We start from the raw sequence: 21,451 nt of genomic DNA, 5'->3' as shown, positions 1-21,451 counted from the left end.
CAGAAAAGATCAGAGAGGAGTGAGAGAGCTAGATTTGCCACCCCAACCATTAGATTTCACACCCCTAATTTTCGGATTTTCAAGTTCCGAATTATTTCGGAATCTTAGATTCCGAAATTAATTCGTGATTTTTAGTTCAAAATACATCTAACACCACACTTTTGAGTAAAAAACCACATTTTTGAGTAAAAAAGTGCTTCGGAAACCTTATTTCCGAAATATTTCGGAAACTGAGTTTCCGTAAGTGGGGTGACATTTCTAATGGTTGGGGTGCCAAATCTAATGATCAGAGGAGAGGAAGATGGTAAAAACGGCTGGTAGCTAGAGTGGAGGAAGAGTTGAAAATTTTAGGGTTTAATTTTTTTTATATTTTTATCTTGTAAATTACTAAACACACCCTTGATCCACCCATGGACCAATTCTAAAGTGACCCACCCTAGTGGAAACAAGAAAAACTATGTAGAAACATCGGTTCCTGCAAAAAAATATAAAATAATATAGCATAGAATAGAATAGTACGTAATTTCATTTTTTACTTTTTTTTTGTCGATGAAAATTAAGAAATCCAACAAATAAAGAGAGAGAGAGAAAAGAAAAAAAGAAATTGAGAAAGAAACAAAGGGATGGACAGGTTCGTGTCTCGCTTACTGAAGACACGTTTCAGTGTACGTAATGAATCTCACAACAGGTACATTACAAAATTATGAAAGTACATTGAATTGAACCTTGTTTTTCTGAAATTTGAAGATCACTGATTTTCAGTTCTTTCTAGATCGAACAAAATTGAAGAAAGAAAACAAAATTGAAGATTAACAATTCAGAGTGGTTGATTACTTCTTCATCCTACATCCTACAAAGAAGAACAAAAGGATAATCGAGAGACTAGACTAACCTAAGAGGTGGCCGGAGAGAGCGGCGGTGGTCGTCGGAGACTGGTTTTTTGTGGCGGCGTTGTGTTTGTGAATTTGAAGCAGAGAAAACAGAGAGAGAGGGAACGGTTTAACAATGAAACTTGATTTTCTCGGGAAACTCGAAAAAAGTTTTCTTAAGAAAGAAATAATATAATAATTAAATAAAATTAAAAACGGTTTCAGTTGAAAGTGGAGGGAGAAGAGTTGGTCCAGTTATTTTCGCGCCTCCAACTTTTAATTACTTTTTAAGTAGTAATTATGGCCATACTGATACTATTAATTATTGGGGTTAATTGTCTACTTGGTCCCTGTCTTTGTCTCGCCGTCTGAAGTAAGTCCCTCCCCGGAAAATTTGCAAATCTGGGTCCTTTCGTTTGCAATTTGTGTGGAGCAGGTCCTCGCCGGAGTCCGGAGCTCCGGCGAGTGATGATTTGGCTAGCTGACTGGATAAATGAGTCTGACGTGTCAAGGAAAAAAAAATAAAAAAAATAAAAATTTATAAATAAGTTTTAAATCCCTAATTCATCTTTCATTAACATGGATCTTCAACATGAGTGTTCTTGATCTAAAATTTTTAGATTGATCTCATCTTCATTTTCTTATTCATCTTCTTCATAAAATTAAGAATAATTTCTTCCAAGGAAGGTTCCAGATATGTGAACAGAACCCAGAAAACAAAACTTGTAAATCCTTGCGAATTGAACCCAGAATTGTTCCAGAACTGTTTCTTCAACAAGAGTTGTAAATCCAGAAACACAAGTCAAAATCCAGAAAACAAAACACCAATCTCCACCATAACCGAGCATACAAAAATTGAAAGGGGAAGAAAAGAAGAGCAGAAAACAGAACACAACAGAGAAACAAACACAGATGAAGAAACACGAAACAGATGAACCATCGAGACCTTCTTGTTCCAGTTTCTTCTTCCTCATCACCTCACTGCAACATCACACACAGAGGAAGAAACACCCCAGAAACCCATTCCAGAAACACTCGTAACCCATCCCCACCTTCACCTGCAACCCAACCCCACTCGTAACCCACCCCCACCTTCACCTGCAACCCACTCCCATCCCCACCCCACCCTCACCCGCACCCGCAACCCACCCCTGAAACCCATCCCTACCCAGAACCCATCACAACCCACCCCACCTCACCCGCAACCCACCCCCATCCCCACCCTCACTCGCAACCCCACCCTCACCTGCAACCCACCCCCATGCTGCAACCTCAACCGATGATTAACCCTTAATTTAATGCACACCTCCAAATCTAGAGATAGAGATTTGGGTGTTCAAAGGAGAAGACAGAGATTTGGATCCTTGATCTAGAAACCTAGCTCACCTCCAGATCTAGAGAGAAAGCCAAATTGTTAATTCAGACGTGGAGGGTTGATTCAGGTTTGGGATTGATAGGGACAGTGCCAATTTGATTTTGGACCTGGAGTGTTTTTTTATTTTATTTGGGGGAAATTTATTTTGTTAATTAGTTAGTTAATTAGGGTTTAATTTTGTTAATTTGAATAATAAATCTGATAAGTAATTTTTTTAAATTTTTAAATTTTTTAAAAATCCATGTCAGCTAAGTAATCCCAGTCAGCTAGCCAAATCATCACTCGCCGGAGCTTCGGACTCCGGCGAGGACCTGCTCCACACAAATTGCAAACGAGAGGACCCAGATTTGCAAATTTTCCGGGGAGGGACTTACTTCAGACGGCGAGACAAAGACAGGGACCAAGTAGACGATTAACCCTAATTATTGTAATTTAGCCCACCTTTTATATTATTATTTTAATTAAAGTGCAATTATATTGTGTCAAGATCTACAATTATATAACGTAAACGCAAAAAGTATACACTGTCACTCAGACATGGATACCTTAAACACCTTTCTTTATTGAAATACTTCCCCACCATATAATTTGTTTCAACAACTATTTCAAGGCTTGATATCAAGTAGTTGTTCTTTACTTTTAGGATGTGATGTGATAATGTGATATAATCATGTTAATTATACCTACTACATTTTCTTATTCTATTTTTAATTGGTAAATGAATTTATATGGGCAATTTGGATTTCATTAGATCTATATTATATTATATGGTTAACTGTTTTATGATGGACCATGTTAAAAATTGGTTCACTCGTAAATTATATTTTACAACTAATTACATGCATGTACGTAGTTGATATATATATATATATATATATATATATATATTTTGAAATATGTCTGAATAACATTAAACTTAGACTGACACAGAGGTCAAAAGGTCCGCAGAAACAAATGAGATCGCTTCAGAAGAGACTTCCTCAATCCACACTAAACCGGCGAACGAGGAAGCCTTCCTAGCAAGTAAATCCGCCACCGCATTACCAGAATGGTGAACAAAAGAAAAGTCTATTACATCAAAAGAACGGGAAAGAACAAAACAATCATTAATAATAGAAACTAAATAAGAAGCACCATATGAAGGCTTGGTCCATTGTTGAAACAGTTGCAAGCAATCTGTTTCAAAGCAAACACGACGGAAACCAAGCTGAATGGCTAGAACCATAGCCCATCGCAAAGCAGCAGCTTCGACCAACAACGGAGAAGAGGCCGTCAAAGGAAACGCAGTTGCTGATGCCAAAACAAAACCCTCATGATCCCTGGCCACCATACCTGCCCCTATATCTGAAGCAGACCTGAAAGAAGCATCAAAATTAATTTTGATCACCCCTTGCGTAGGCCGTTGCCAAACTGCCACCATGGAAGGAGCATTCCGCGCTTTCGTCACACATATGTGTTAAAATTAATTAACAAATAAATGTTTTTTATATACTTGTAAACCATGTTTTACTTGGTCACAAAACATTACATTGTATGATAATTACAAATCATGAAAAGAACTTTCACTAATCCATGATGCGCACATATTTTGATATATTGTGCCTTAGGTATATCCCCAACTCTTTGTTTTTATGATAACAGATATAAGATGTAATTTGTTATTTTGTTTTCATATTTATTTATCTTCATGCATGAATGTGTGCTTACCCTTAACCTATTATTTATGAAATAAAATAAAATACTAGTTATATATATAATTACCATAAATGTCACCTATATATAATGTTTTAATAAATCGAAATAACTTTCAAAAAAAATCAAAATAAAGGTATATATTATTAGATATTTTAAATAAGTATTTAAATTTTACTTATAATATATACGTTATAATAATCATTAACATAAACGAGGCTCACTCCCAAGCTATGTTAAGTTTTGCAGTTTCTCTAGTATGAGAGGAGTGTTCTCATAGTTTATTTCTTATATCAATATAAGTTTTTGTTGTAAAAAAATAAATAGGCAACTAAAATAAGTAACCCGCCTTTTTATCAAAAAAGAAAATCGTGTCTAGTACCATACTTGTTGCCCTGGCTTCCACTTTTCTTATATTTGCTTCATCCATTTGTGAGAAAGTTATTCAAAATTATTAATTCGATATTGTTTGATTCAAATAGTAGGCCTATTCAACAATCAAATCAATTAATATATAAAGGCATTAGGATTGAGCTAGTAGTACAACTCAACATGTAAGTGTCGAAATTGACTCATGCTAAAGATAAAACTCTTTCTATAAGATTATGTACAATGGTTTTAAGATTCAACGCCTTTCTTTTTCATTTTTTACACTCAACATCATCTTCTCTCTCTTCCACCTAATAATTCAACACGCATTCAACTTTTACTCACTATAATGGTTTTGTTTAATAAAATTCAACACCCTACCCCACCACTTTTATTTCATATTCTTGTTTTCTTTTATGTTTTTGTTTTTGTGATTATATATTAATAACAATTATCAATTTAAATTAAATTAAAATAATTAAGAGTTAATTTTTTTTTTCTTTTTTTTGGTTACAATGAAGGGAAAGAAAACCCCAACACAACAAAGCTAAGAGGGATCCACAGAAGGATCAGCAGTAGGACAATTATCCTGACTCAGAATGGAATGGCATTCCCCAAACGGAGACTCGAAATAATGGAGACCATGCTGGAGATCAAGGCTGACCTTAGCTATATAGTCTGCAAGGGAGTTGGCTCTCCTCAGTGTATGCTGGAAGATAGCGTTCCCATGGTCCCGCTGCAATTGGAGGATGCGCGAGGCCACCTGCCCGTAGTGGTGAGAGGCTACCTCTGAAGGCGAGCTTAACATATTGATAACCTCGAGAGAATCTGACTCAACAATTACCTGCGGCAGCTCCATGCCCATGGCTAGCTCCAATCTTGTCTGTACTGCTATCAACTCTGCGTAGAAGACGTTAGCAGCACCAAGGATGCCAAGATGACGACCAAAACCCTTCATCCAACGGCCCTCCCCGTTGCGAACCACACCTCCACAGCTGGCGGTTAAATTATTGCTCAAAGCTCCATCCACGTTGATCTTCACCCAACCCGCATCCGGCTTCACCCATCCTGAAACTGCAGTATTGCCAACGTTGCAATCAAAGACTCCATGCACTTGGCCTTGTAAGCTTGATAGAGCAGGGGGCAAAGGAGAGAGCGATGCTATCTGCTCCATTCCTAGAGACTTCAACAAAGCCCAAATGCGAGTGGAGCTGTAAGGGATTTGGTTGAAGACCCACTCGTTTCTCATCCACCAAATCACTAAGAGAGCCGATGCAAAGAAGCGCCCCCAATCAATCCCGCGTCTACCTCGAAAATTACCAGTTATGTTGTCAGTTACCCATGTCATCCAATCTGAGGTGAAGAAATTTCCTACCATACAACCCAGTAAGGAAGAATCCTAGAAGGACCGAACCTCGCTACACTCGCGAAACAGATGGGCATAGCTTTCCATCGAAGTTCTGCATAGAGGGCAAAGATCACTATTACTCATGTGTCTTCTGACTCTAATCTCATTAGTCAGGATACCATTGTTGCACAATTTCCAGATGAAGACCCTTACTCGCTGGGGTCCTTGTAACCGCCAGACCGCCAGATTGCTTTCCAAAGCCTTTCAGCATGACGCGGGGTTGGGGAGGTTGTAATCATCTCGTACGCAGACTTAGTAGTAAAATTGCCAGCAGGAGTGCCAGACCAGGAGACTTCATCCCTGCCACTGTTAGGAATTATGGAGTGAAAAGACACAATCTCCTCCACGGTAGCAGCAGGTAGAAGGTGCTGGAAGAGATTAATTTTCCATCCATGACCTGTATCATAAAAGTGAGCAAGGGACAAGTCACTCACCTCATGGGGGATGGGGTGCGTTGCAAGATCTTGAAGAACATGTCCCGACATCATCCATGTGTCTTTCTAGAACCGAATAGTAGTACCATCCCCCACCTTCCAAATGCAACCCGAGGTCACGTGATCCCAAGTCGAGCGCACCCCTCTCCAAAGAAGACACTCCCGACTGCACCGCTTCACCATTGGAAGCACGCCATCACCACAACTGTAACGCCCCAATTTCTCAACTGAGGAGTCACATTAGTTACCTAACAAAATCTAAAGACTATTTCGTAATCCACAATATATTTTTTTCCTTTTCGAAACAACTGAACATAATTGAATACATAACTTAGACTTTATTCAACAACCCGTTCCCGACATATAATAATAGTGTCATACAATATCGTAAGCAGGTTTCCAAAATAAGTACGCTCACTGGAACAGTGGCGGAGATAAAGTTTAAACAACAGAGTTTTCAGATGGGGAAAGAAACTCATATATAGTCCACCAAAAGGAAGAAGCAACCGCTTCATCCACCTTTACATGACCGTCCACGGTCACGGTCTCCAACTCGAACGGCTAAGCTTCAGCGGAAGGCTCACCATCGCCTAATAGCGTTAAGCGCCCAAACAACAAGTAGCAAATAGAAAGGGTTAACTCCATGCAAATACCATGTATGAAAGAGAAAATCATATTATTCGTATTTAATTACCTATCATGGTAAATGAACTAGCAACATAACTAAACTCGTATATAAGCTAACAATATAATCAAAGATAGATATCAATAGAAGCAGCAACATAGAATTAGACCAGATATAAACAACTTCAACAATATAGAATCAAATCATATGACAATAACCTCAAATCAGATATAAACGATATCACTACATATCATCAAATCATATAGAAACAAAATCACATCTAATCAGATATAAAAAACCTCAACAATATAATACTAATAAACCAATAACCAAAATCCAACAACATAGGGTCAAGTGTTAGTTCCCTATAATGCAACTATATGCTGCTACCAAAATGGATCGATCAATAGTGTCTCTCAAGACGGGACAAAGCGGAAAACGGACTCCCCTGAACTATCACCAAATAGCGCCCATAATAGACGGGACAGACGGAGAACCGAACTCCCCAGAATGCCACTTAATAACGCCCATGAAAGACGAGACAGTCCTGTGAAAATATTCACTCCACTGCCACTTAATAACGCCCATGAAAGACGGGACAGACGGAGAACCGAACTCCCCTGAATGCCACTTAAAGACCAAGCCCTATATGCCAAGTCAATCAACAACAATGTCCAAACCAATGATTTATTCGGAGTAACCACATGTTATTCCTATTATCAACGAACCTAACACAATTCAATTGCATACCAACTCAGTTCAATGACAGAAACCAGTAAACGGCTGAAGCCTCTCAGAAAACGGAGACACACGTCTCAATAAGTTTACTCGGCCGAAGCCTTCAGAAAACATTTGGCACAAGCCTCAGAAACAGTCAACATAAGCAAGCATAATAAACATAATCATCTGCCAATCAATATAAACATCTTCATCTCAAACACAGGCAGTGCGATAAAAGCATGCAAGACTCAAAGACGCGCTAAAACCGAGTTACCCTTACCTTCGTGAGTAGAAGTTGGGCATGGAAGTTGTGAACCTAGAACAAGGAAACACAATCATCAACACAAACTTCACTAGAAGCAATACGATCTAACAATACTAATCGAAATCGTAAAGAAAGCTTTTAAAGCTTCAGAGTTCCTATTTAAGCACAAATTGACAACGGAGACTTCGTTCGCTAAAACGTGCATAACTCGAGCTACAGAACTCGGAATGACACGAAACCAGCGCCAAAATTTCGACAATCGAAAGAGCTACGCAATGGCTCAGGTCATAGAGACTCAAGAATTATTTTTGGACACGGTACCCTAACAAATAGGTTTCGGCCACTCTCAAAAATAGGGTTTCCGAACTTTTTCTTCGATCTAAATCGATTCCTAGGTATTCTTAGGCGATATCTAGGCCAGGGAAACTCTCAGAAAAATTATCGGATCGAAAACTGTCGCAGGGGTATTTTGGTCAATATTTTTAGCTCGGAAACTCAAAATCAAAATTTTGAAAAACAAATTAGATGAGGTCGATACCAACGACGATTATGACGACTAATCCTACTGACGCTAAGCTCAGTCGAGAGTTTTAAGCCCAAAGGACGGAACTTTAGCCAAAAATGGGTATTTCCTACAGAAATGAATTCCGGCGGCATTTCAGCGACATTCGGCAAAATATAACCCGCTAGAAGTACTCTTGGGTACGAAGAGAATATATTTAGACACTAAAATCAACCTATTTGGACAGTTTTACAAAAAGCTCAAAACTTGGAGCACAGAAAGGCATAACAAAAAGCGACGGAATTTAAGATCAGAAGAAAGAAATAACATCAGTACCTTGAGGCCTACGCGTAGCAACGAACAGAACGACGATCGGTCAAGAATTGGAAAAAAATCAAATCTCCTCCTTTTCCTCCAAGAAGCTCACGACCGTGTGTGTGTGTTGTGTGATTTTTTTTTTTATTTTTTTTCATTTTTTTGAAGTCCTATTTATAGGAAATTGAAAACGTGAGAAAATGATTATTTCGCGATTCTGATTTTTCCTACTGATTCCAACGTATTTTAGACACGATATTCTTCCCGTTGAATCTTCTAATTCTTCAAAGAAATATCAGTATGATTTTTGGTTTTCGAGGCTTGTTTTTTAATGTTTACCGGCTTAAAATGCACTTTATGCACTTTTTGATTTTGACCTCGGATGCATAAACTTCCTTCTGAAGAAAGATCTGGAACGTCGATTAGAGTGGGCACACGCGTGTGGAATCTTCGTTTGAAGCTCCGAATAGAAAAAGTCTTCATCAACCGTTTATTCTAGGGTTCTTTGAGCTATCAGGGTTTTGGTTTCGGCAAACCTCCGAGAACTAGAATCGGACGTTCGTACATTCCAGGGTTTCGTATCGAAACGCTTGTCATGGAAGGATTTAGAGAAGTTTTAACATTTCTCTGAAGATTTTTGGAATTAGTTTTCATCGTGTCTTTAAGTGTAAATTAGTCGTTTACTAACGTTTTCGTCCTAGGTTTAAGCGAATACTAATCGTGCTATAACTTTTATCGACCTTAATACAATCCTTAGCCTTTTCCTGAACTTTCTTCTTCATAATATAAATCCAAACATTAAACGAAAGTCAGGTTCCCCTCACGCTGACACAAAATCCTATGCGTGAGTTGGAAATTAATTTATATATTTAATTCTAAAATCCAGGGTCTTACAACAACCATATTTACCTCTTAGAGTACACACCCATAGTGAATTAGGTTGGTGGATCAAACCCCATCCTACCTTCATGATTAGAGCTGCATTGGAGTCAGCAGTACGACGAAAACTAAGGCCACCTTGGTCTTTAGGGAGGCAAATGGTATCCCAGCCAACTTGGCTAACTTTCCGAGCCCCGTTCTCCGATCCCCAAACAAACTTCCGCTGAATTTGGTCGAGTTTATCACACACTCCCTTAGGAATCAACATTGTTTGCATGCAGTATGTTGGCAAGGCAGCAACCACCGATTTTGCCAGAGTCACCCTCCCAGCAAGGCTTAATGTTGCCGCTTTCCAAGAAGAGAGTCTTTTCTGAGACCTCTCTAGGATGAAATCATATGTGGCTCTGTTGGGAGTTTTATGAAGAAGTGGCACCCCAAGGTATTTCCCAAGATCATTAGTAATCCGGATCCCCGCTATCCTACTAATATTATTTGTTTCTGCCCGAGATACATTTGAGGAGACAAGCATGCGGGATTTGTCCTTGCTGACCTTCTGGCCTGAAGCTTCACAAAAATCATCAAGGCATCTCATCATGGTAGCGATCTGGGGCGTGGAAGCCTCCCCAAAAAGAAGCAGATCATCCGCAAAGAATATATGAGTAATTGGAGGACCATTCTTAGAGAGAAAGATTGGCTTCCAATTAGAGCTGTCCACCTCCCTTTGAATCTGATGAGCTAGCCGCTCCATGCAAAGAACGAACAAATATGGGGATAATGGGTAACCTTGGCGGATGCCCCTGGAAGGAGGGAAACTCTGTTTTGCTACCATTAAACAAGACCTGAAAAGAACTCAGTGAAACACAGTCAAGGATTAAATCACAAAAGTTTCGGTCAAGTCCCACCTCCAAGAGAGTGTCTTTCAAGAAACTCCACTCCAACCTATCATAAGCTTTCTCAAGATCAATTTTTATCGCAATCCATCCTTTCTTTCGCTTCAAGTATCGCATAGAATGAAACACTTCTTGAGCTATAATAATATTATCGGAGCTTTGCCTTCCTGGGATAAAGCTACATTGATTGGGAGATATAAGGTCCCCTAGGACTCCTTTCAAACGATTTGCAAGAGCTTTTGTCAAGGTTTTGTAGATAACATTACAAATACCTATGAGTCTATATTGAGATAAGAGGTTAGGTCTATCAATTTTAGGAATCAAGACAATAAATGTATCGTTTACCTCTCTGATCTTCTCCGGTCGTTGTATGCAATCCTGAATGAATTGCACCACAGAACTACCAATAGTATCCCACTGAGATTGAAAGAAGAGGGTATTGAGACCATCGGGCCCTGGGGCTTTTAGCGCCCTCATGCTAAAAACCGCAGCTTTGATCTCATCTGCTTCCAGCGGGTTCGAAATCTCCAAAAGAGTATCCCTTGGCAAGGTAGGGAAAGCATTACGGACATGGTAAAGCACATCAGTCCCGGGGCTAGTGTATAGGTGCTGGAAAAAATTGATAGCCATGGAACGGAGGGTAATGGGATCGGTGACACTTACCCCATGCTCATCCGTCAAAGCCTCAATTTTATTTCTCTTGCGACGTACCATAGTTGATGTATGGAAGAAGCGTGTGTTCTTATCTCCATGATTAAGCCAAGCTACCCTCGACTTCTGTCTCCATAGAAGTTCTTCCTGGATCAAAGTCGTTTGGTACTCCTTCCACAAACGCTTCTGCAACTTTTCGAGGTAAGGAATATGTTGCATGCGTAGGCGACTATTGATTCCTTCTAGCCGCCGCATGAGATGTCTTTTCCTACGACCGATTTCACCAAAAACTTGCCGGTTCTAGGTCATTGCATCTGCCCGGAAGGCTTCATAAGCGGGAATCCAAGTATTATGAGTCTGCCAAGAATGTTTAACTAGCCGTGGGAAATCACTATGCGTTAACCAGGCTGCCACGAATCGAAAGGGGCGTTGAGAATGATCAATATCTGTCGGGCTTAGTTGCAAGAGCAGCGGCTTATGATCAGATTTCAGTTGTGGTAGATGAAAGATAGAAGCCTCTGGGAAAGATCGAAGCCATTGGTCATTCCCAAGAGCCCATTCCAAACGCTCCTTGACCCCCCGACCTTCCCATGTAAAAGGCGGTCCTTTAAATCCCAGGTCCGAGAGATAGCAATCATCAAGACAATCTCTAAACTTTCCCATAGCTAACAAATTAGGAGGGTCGCCACCCCACTTATCTGGTGCATTGAGATATGTATTAAAATCTCCCATGACTACCCAAGGCTCACCAGTGTTCGCTGCAATACGTCGCAGCTCTTGCCAGAGGAAGTTCCGAATGGAGAGATTAGGGCTGCCATACGTAAAGGAGACCAAGAAACTGGGTGAACCATTTGTGGGATTAACACGAAGATGGACTAGTTGACGATGGGATGAGAGGACCTGAATCGCCCCCCAATGCTTCGACCACATGACCCAAATGCCACCGGAAAAACCTTCTGCTTCCACCACAAAAGACCCATCAAAATTCAGCGTCTTCATGATGATAGGAAGCTTAGTTGATTTAACTTTAGGCTCAAAGAGAGCTACACAAAAAATCTGATGTCGCAGAACAACATCTTTCAAGAGTAAAGGGACACCCTTTGCTGCTGCACCCCTTATGTTCCAACTCATTATGTTGTGAGACATAAAAACAAGGCTAAAAAGCACTTTTGGCCCCTGATGTTTAAAGTTTGTGCAAATTCTGCCCCTACTCTATTTTTGTCGATGTTTCTACCCCTCATGTTTTCAAACAGTGCATCGTCTACCCCTCATGTTTTTAAACAGTGCACCGTCTACCCCTCCGTGAGGGGTAGACGGTGCACTGTTTAAAAACATGAGGGGTAGAAACATCAACAAAAATAAATAGGGGCAGAATTTGCACAAACTTGAAACATCAGGGGCAAAAAATGCTTTTTAGCATAAAAACAAATGGAAAAGAGGAAGGAGGGAGCTCTAAGAACTCCTGTGAACTCTAGGAGACAAGCTCCTATCCCGCTCCCGTATAGGCCCAACATTCTTTCCTCCAGGGCTTCTCTGGCTGTGATTCAGCTTACTGGGACTACCTCCAGTGTCGCTGAACAGAGCATCACGTTGAGGATGGCGAGCATGGCTCTTTGTTTTCCTCAAAGAAAGGGGCCCCACCTTCTGCTGCTGAGTTGGCGGTGGCATTTTCAGTTTTCCTGAGGTGACGTCAGGTCGCGTCTTGACTAGGGTTTCCTCAAGATGAGTAGAAACCTGGTCACGTATCGTGGACTGGTCTTGAGGTGTGGGAGTTGACTCACGTGCCATGTTATTGGGTCCACACTCCTTAGAACCATCACCCGGAGTAGCTACTTTCAATCCTGCTCGTTGTTGTCGGTTAGTTATAGTGGGCTCCTGATTGGTTGACACAGATCCTGTGGGTCCCCGCTTGGGCGCATTAAAGCCATCATCATTGGCAGGTAACTGCTGCTGCATCAATTTCGGTGATGGATTAGGAATATGCGGCATGGGCGCAGGAGAATTAATTATCTAATTGGCTCCACCGCCAATTTCGTCAACTTCCATATTTTGGAGCACTGAAAACCTAGTACCTCCTGGTTTTACACCGACAGCCTTGGAAGTGGTCGTCTTTGCCGCCGCCGGAGTTCTATTGGCATTGCTACGCGAGTTACGCTTAGCTATCATCCACGGCCCAAAGTCGCCTTCTTGAGGCTCATCCCTTGGTGCAATCTGCTGGTTCTGATCCAAGGATTCCTGACCCCTTTCACCACCTTGGTTCTGCGGGCAAGTTTCCTTTTTGTGTCCAAATTTGCCACAGTCAAAGCAAATGAGATTCAAGCCTTCGTACTCGATTTTGAACTCCTCCTCCTCAAACATAAACTTTGAAACCAGAGTCTTCCGAAGGTCTACTTCGACACAGATCCTAGCAAAGCGGGCTCTCTTAGTGGCTTCTCCGGGCTGACCTTTGCCAGCCATCGTTTTCCATGTGTGGTCATCAACTTTCACGAACCTGCCTACATTTTTTGCAATCTCATAGAGCACTTCCTGATCATAGCATTCCACAGGAAACCCAGGAATTCGGAACCAAACTGCCACTCTCGTCAACTCCCCTTTCGCCGGAATAAACATGGGGCGCCATTGTTGAATAACAAGATAGTGCCCCATAATCACCCAGGGTCCGCCTGAGAAGACATGAGTATAGTCCACACGATTGGCGAAGCGAACAACGAAGAAATCGTAGTCCAAATCAATCACCTCCATCTCCCCCGCGGGTTGCCATATCTTGTGCAACCGGTCCTTCAATAAACCAAGGCCAATACGTTTACCGAGGAGTTTGATAATAATGGAATTTTGCCATGGCTTGCGTAATTCCTTCCGCTTCTCCTTTGATAATTTGATCACTGGGCACAGGGGATTGGCAGGACCCTCAGGTTGGGTGGCATCATCTCCATATGTGCTACTTTCCTCTGAGTCAGACATAAAGCCCTCCATTGGGATCTCCTCCTCCTCTTGCTCTTCCCATCCATTTACACCCACACACACATCTTTGTAGGAAATAACCCTACGAGTGATCTTCATCGCGGTTGCTGTCTCCAAGGTCCCATTCAGCGTCCCACCTCCCTTATCAACCTCCGGTTGGCCACCGGAGCCGTCCATAGTGCGCAGCCTTGATAATTTTTATTTTTATTTTTTTAATTTTAATTTTATATTCTTAATTAATTTTTTCTTGCAAGTAAAAAAAGACGAGATATAGAGATAGTCATTATTAAAACAAGTGAAATTACAAAAAACTTAAAATGCAATAGAATACACTAAGCAAACAATCTATTTAATCACGAAGCATTCCGAACTTTGTCTATATGTGTTTGACTAAATCTGCTTGCAATTCGTGATGTACATTTGAATCACGCATCACAGATCTAGCGGGGAAAAATGTGTTTAGAGCTGCAAACAAGAGTTTATTGGAGGCTAAATAGGAAAATTAGAGGGGGAAAATGTCGTTTTTTTCTGTGTCCAAATCAAATGAACCAAGTCTCTTTTTATAGACAAAAGATGAATTTTGGTGAAAAAAATTAATTTACTACGAAATAATTGACCCCAAATTATTAGGATGAGATAAAAATCTGAAAATTACAACAACCAATGAAATTTTGCCAAGTGTATTAAGTGGACCCACTTACTTTTTTTTTTATAGGCAGATCCACTTACTATTCATTCAACCATGTTGAAAGTATTAAACCGGTTGAATATTAAACATGTCTTTCAACACCTCCATTGCAGTTATTCAACAGTTGAAACACGGATTCAACTACCTCATTGTATATCGTCTAAAAAATGTCCCATTAAAAATGTCTTTGTTCTACAGAATTACATAATCAAAATATAAGTAACTTTCCATTATTAGAACCCCAATCACTAAATCAAGCATAGGGGATTGGTTAGGGTCCAACATCAATACATAAGATTGTAGTAATAGTACGTACTTTTGACATGTTCTGCGAAACCTCAAGTTGTTGAAGGTAGTTGCATCAGAAGTTGTCCATCCATTGCGTCAATCAATTAACTTGTGAGTTTAGTCAATAAATTAATATTGAATATTTGATCCGGTGGTGGATATAAAAGTTAATGCGACTCGACCTTTAAATTAAATTTGTACCTTTCTTACTATAATTGATTTTGTGACCTAAATTGGATTACAAAGATTAAACCCGGCTAATTAATTAGAACAACAAAGCGTTTTCTTAAGTAACATGCAACTTCCTACTTGTAAATTTAAAACTAATTTAAAAAGTACAACAACAATTGAAATGAAGATTACGTGAAATGCTAGAAAGAGACGACCAAATCAAGAAAAATGCGAATAGTACTAAATTGTAAATTTCAATGTAGAAAATGTTATATACTTTTCTTTGGATATTTCAGCACCAAGTAACTCCATTCCATAAAATTGGGTTAAATCATCAAGGCCCAAAAATATAAAAATATGAAATAAGGTCACTATCAAGGATGGTAAAAATATATTCCCTAGGTAGAAGTTATTTAATTTGTCTTTTGGCTCTTGCTTGAAAACATAAATAGAAGTTTGCTAGCTTGAAGTAGTTTTTTGTTGTCTTCTTTTCCTTGTTTAATTCTTCTGATTGGAAGCTACGGTCGCAAGGTGGGTTACTTAACCGCATCCACCACCTCTTCGATCACGATCACTATGCCTCAACCACTTTTATATTATTGTTTCCATATTCATAAATTCATATACAGTTTTCACGTCTATTAATTTGAAGTGTCCATTTCTTTCACATTTTAATAGGCATAACCACCTTTCATATTTAATTCTATTTATTTTTTCCATTCTCCTATATTTTTATTCTTGTTCTTCTAGAAAATGAGCCTCTAATCCCGTTGTATTGAACGTCCACTGCATAGCATGCGAGGGATGTATATATTTGCAAAATACACTGATACATTCAAGTCAGCTTAAGATCAGAGAGAGAAACTCATTAAAAGAGCATATGGTGAGCAAACGAGTTGCTTATGTAATTAAACGATCAAATCTGTATTTATAGAGCGCGTGCCATGAGCAATAGTAGAAGAGGCATTTAAGTGTCATGTGCCAGTTATGGCAAGAGGATCTCGATAACTGAAAGGATGGTATGAAGTGTCAAAAGAACAAGATCGACATAGAGAAGCTGGTGGAATGGACTCGACACCAACAAATTAAAGAACGACAAAATATAATTAACTGTTAGCGCACACTGATACGAAGGGTTCAAGCCAGAAAACAGGCATCAAATTGGTAAAATGAAGATGAAATAATTGGTGAAGTAATTCGGCGCTTTGAAAGATTGATGAAAATCAGAAAATTATCTAGTGTTAGCGTTGTATTGACTATTGTCAGTGCCAAAAGCAAGGCTTATGTCAACAACATGAAAAGAAGACTTAGCCTTTCAGAAAGATCCTAAGGGTAAACATCGAAGACATGCTTTTCAGCATAAACCACTTTGATCGGCACTATTGTACGGTTACCAACAATTACTAGAATGTGGACTTTAGAAACTGTGTACGTTTTGAAACAGAGTCACAATACAACGCGCAAGATTGTACAAATGATGTAGTTAGGATTTCAAATTTCAGAATGTTTTAATTATATAGTTGGTGGTTATGCTTGATTACTTTGGCAATTTTAGGCTTTGCTCAAGTTTTAGGGTTTAAGTCTTTTGAATTTCTACTATAAATAGGACTTGGGAAGACTTAAAAATGGTTGGACATCTGAACTAACGCCCAATTTCAACATGCTTAAGGAAGTTAAAAGAATTTTTTCTACGCTTGTCAACAGAATGAGAATTGCTTTTGAAAATGCAGTTAGCCAATTAGTCATTCTTAATCCTGGACTCAAGGTTGAGGGATCATACTCTGATAGAATTGCCCAAGATGGGAAAATTTGTACTTTGGTAGATGGGAATTGCGCCCATGCCCCCTATGGTCATCCTCCGGAGCAGATAGTTTTAATTGTAGCTTTCTTTTGTATTGTTGCTCTAGCTTTTCCATGAATGACACCCCTAGTTCGTATAGTAGGAAATTAATTCCATTCATTGCCCTGGCTTTTAAGTTAGATGCTTGTGGAGGGAATTATGATAGTCCTCTCCACTTCTTTATAACCTACTTTTTCTTCCTTTCTTCTGCATGCTACTTACTTTAGTTTTTTATTTTTGAAAAACTTACTTTAGTTTCTTACACCATAAGTGCACTTCTCTTTAGCCGAAAGGCATAAATATACGACCATATTGGGCTAAACTTGAAGGCCCATACTTTTGTTGCTCTCTGTAAATCCTTTTAAATCCCCCCCAAAAAAATGGACAAAAGAGCCCCCAAAAATTAAATCCTAGGTAGAAAAAAGCAATATTTCATTATTTCTTACCCTAATGTCACACATCATGAATCATGTCTCACCAGACAAACTTTCCATATTATAGAAACAATCAGTATCATATTCAATGGCTGAACGCACAAGCAGTTTGAAGAGTTTATCATTGGCTATAATCACCACCGGTCAATGGGTCATGTTATTGTTAGAAATAATAATTCAGAATTAGGTCCTCTTAGTTTGTTACTGATTGTATGTTAGTCCCTAGAGTTTGTGGTCATTAACCATTTAGTCCTTGTGTAATTGACTTTAAATAAGACACACTGTGAGAGTGTGTGGTTAATGCAGAATATTCATTCTCTCCTTCTCTGATTAGTTTTCTGTTAATTGCATTACTCCTTCTTCTCCCTCTGTTCTTGAATGTGCAACAGTGTGTGTCAATGGTGTTGTGTAGCCATTGAATCTGCATTCAATTGAGGTGTTGAGTCTTCTTTATTCGTAAAGATCTAACAGTGGTATTCAGAGCTTGACGATCCGGCGACCGGCGACGTAAGCCACCACCAGTGCACGGCGATCTACGACGGAGTGTGAATCAGTCATAACGGAGGTGCTTGCTCCGTTTGAAGCTCCGGTGGAAGTGGACGCCTCTTTCAAGGTGATGGCTGGAACATACGGTAATTTCCCAGCTTCGTTGCCGGTTCTTGACGGCAAGACTGATTGGGAACGGTGGAACACCCAGATGCTCGTGATTTTCGGATTCCAGGACGTTCTTAAGCTGGTGACTTCTGGGTTGGAGGCTCTACCAGCGGAACCCACGGCGGAGCAGATTGCAGCTCACAAGGAATTGAAGAAGAAAGACATGAGGGCTTTGTTCATAATCCATCAATGCGTTAACCCTGCTAATTTTGAGAAAATTGCAGCGGCGAAAACGTCGAAAGAAGCCTGGGATATTCTGACCAAGAGTTACGAAGGTGTGGCAAAATTGAAGAAGGTCAAGTTGCAGACTCTCAGAAGACAGTATGAAGCTCTGAAGATGGAGAAATCAGAGACGATTTCCAAGTTTTTTACTCGGCTTCAGACCTTGACAAACCAAATGAAGACAAACGGAGAGACCATGAATGATCAAATGCTTGTAGAAAAGGTTCTTCGATCTTTGACTACAAGATTTGATCATATAGTCACTACGATAGAGGAGTCTAAGGATCTTGAAACTATGAAGGTGGAGGAGCTTCAAGGTTCATTGGAGGCTCATGAAATGAGGTTGAACCTGCGAGATTCTGAGAGAGAAACTGAGCAGGCACTGTATGTTAGAGGCGGTACTAGCAAGAAGAAATGGGGTAGCAACTCTAAGACCTCCAAGGAGAAGATTTGGAAGAACAAGGATTCTGGGCAGTCTTCACATGAGGATGAGGGTGAATCCAAGAAGAAGTGGGATTCCAAGGAAAAGAATCAGGACAAAGATAAGTTCAAGAAAGGGAAAAGCAAGAAGAGTATTCAGTGTTTTGCATGTAAAAAGTATGGACACTATGCCTATGAATGCAAAAATAAGAAGAAGGGTAACAAGACAAGTGGTAATGATCAAGCTTACTCTGCTCAAGATGATGAGTCAGATTCAGAGCAGGTACTCTTCATTGTCCCTGCTAATGATGATCATGATAGTCTTGATGAGATCACTTGTAGTATGCCTGGTGATGAACAAGTTTTTCCTGATCAAGTTGATGGTTCAGAATCAGAGCAGGTACTCTTCATTGTTCCTGCTATTGATGATCATAATTGTCCTGATAAAATCTCTAGGAGTATGTCTGATGTAGTGATTAACTCAGTAGTAAGTTCTCATAGAAATGATGATAGAACTTGGTACTTAGATTCTGGATGTTCTGCTCATATGACTGGTCATAAAAACTGGTTTGTTGATCTTGATGAAAGCAAGACAAGTGGTGTGAGGTTTGCTGATAATAGTGTGATTACATCTGCTGGGAAGGGTAGAGTGTTAATCAAAAAGAAGGATGGTAAACAAGCTTTTATTCCTGATGTTTTGTTTGTACCTAGTGTAAAGCATAATTTGATAAGCCTAGGTCAACTCATAGAGAAGGGATACTCTATGAAGACTAAAGGGAAGAAACTGATGGTGTTTGATCCAAAGAGAAGATTGATTTTGCAATCAGTTTTATCAGCAAATAAGACATTTCGTGTTGTCTTAGATACTATCAATTCAGAGTGTTTCTCAGCTAAGATACAAGGTTCGGATTGGCTGTGGCATTTGAGATATGGACATCTCAATTTTAAGGGTCTGTACCAGTTGCATCATGAAGAGATGGTAAAAGGTTTGCCTCCAGTTAAGGCTTCTGGACATTTGTGTGAAAGTTGCTTACTGAGTAAGCAACCTAGGAATTCTTTCACTGATAGTATGCCAGTGGTTTCCAAAGGCCCTTTGGATGTGGTTTATTCAGATGTGTGTGGACCATTTGAGGTTGTATCATCAGGAGGAAATAGATACTTTGTGTCATTCATTGATGATCACACTAGAAGGATGTGGATTTACTTACTGAGCAAGAAATCAGAAGTGTTTGAAGTTTTCCAGAAATTCAAGAAGCTGGTTGAAAAGCAAAGTGAAAGGAGTATCAAGACTCTTAGGACAGATGGAGGTGGAGAATATGTGTCCACTGTGATGAAGAATTTCTGTGAAGAAGCTGGCATTATCCATGAGGTAATAGCTCCATATACTCCTCAGCACAATGGTGTGGCTGAGAAGAGGAACAGGACTATTGCTAACATGGTGAGGAGTATGTTGAAGAGTAAGCTACTACCAATGAAACTGTGGGGAGAAGCAGTATCAACAGCTGCCTATATTCTGAACAGATGTCCTACCAAGAAGTTGAAGTCCATGACACCTGAAGAGGCTTGGACAGGGATCAAGCCAATAGTTAAGCATTTCAGAATTTTTGGTTCACTATGTTATAGACATTTGCCAGATCAGAGAAGAAAGAAGCTTGATGATAAAAGTGAGAAGTTAGTGTTAGTTGGTTATCATTCAACTGGGGCATATAGACTGCTAAATCCTACAACTAATGCTATTATAGTGAGTAGAGATGTGGTAGTTGATGAAGAAGCTACTTGGAAATGGAATGAAAATGATGACCAACAGCCTGAGACTTCAAATGCTAGGGTTTCTTTTGACTTCCCTGAGCTGATCTCTGCAAGTGATACTGGGAATGCAAGAGGTGAAGATCATGGTAGAGCCAGTGGTCAAGCAACTGATGAGATACATTCTGAGAATATGAGTACTAGAAACCAAAGAGTTAGACAATTACCTTCTAGATTGAGTGACTATGTGTTATTTCCTGATAATGAAGTCACTCATGAGGGTGATTTGATTCATCTGTCATTTTTCATTGAAGCTGAACCAGTGAGTGTTGATCAGGCTTTTAAACATGAGAACTGGGTTACAGCTATGAAAGATGAACTTGGTTCTATTGAGAAGAATGGAACCTGGAGCTTGGTAGATTTACCAAAGGATAAGAAGGCTATTTCTGTGAAGTGGGTTTATAAAACAAAACTGAAGCCTGATGGATCTGTGTCAAGATACAAGGCCAGGTTGGTGGCAAGAGGTTTTCAACAAAGAGAAGGATTGGACTATACTGATGTTTTTGCTCCAGTAGCAAGAATGGAAACAGTGAGGATGGTGGTTGCTACTGCCAGTTTGAAGAATTGGAGATTGCATCAACTGGATGTTAAATCAGCATTTCTCAATGGTCCCCTTGATGATGAGGTTTATGTTCAACAACCTCCTGGGTTTGAAGTTCAGGGAGATGAGCACAAGGTGTATAGATTGCATAAAGCTCTATATGGGCTCAAGCAAGCTCCTCAAGCTTGGAATAAGAGAATTGATGGATTCTTGAGTCAGTTGGGGTTCTTAAAATGCATGTCTGAGCATGGTGTGTATGTGCTTAAGACCAAGAGAACTGGTATGCTTATTGTGTGTCTTTATGTAGATGATTTACTAGTCACTGGAAGTGATGAGACTGAGATAAGCAGGTTTAAAGAGAAGATGCAATCAGAGTTTGAAATGAGTGATATGGGAGAGCTAACATACTTTCTGGGAATAGAGTTTATCATA

General features: G+C 39.8%; 1 protein-coding gene across 1 annotated transcript; it reads right to left on the bottom strand.

Annotated features, from left to right (window-relative positions):
- Window positions 1-11,294: 11,294 nt before the first annotated feature.
- Window positions 11,295-12,125, bottom strand: LOC130725493 (uncharacterized). Its single transcript, XM_057576716.1, has one exon. It carries the CDS (start codon window positions 12,123-12,125, stop codon window positions 11,295-11,297), a length of 831 nt encoding a protein of 276 aa, XP_057432699.1.
- Between the last annotated feature and the right edge of the window lie 9,326 nt (window positions 12,126-21,451).

This window comes from Lotus japonicus, chromosome 6 (genome assembly GCF_012489685.1).
Source record: "Lotus japonicus ecotype B-129 chromosome 6, LjGifu_v1.2".
NCBI classification, from domain to species: Eukaryota; Viridiplantae; Streptophyta; class Magnoliopsida; order Fabales; family Fabaceae; genus Lotus; species Lotus japonicus.
This window is presented reverse-complemented; position numbering and strand designations above follow the sequence as displayed.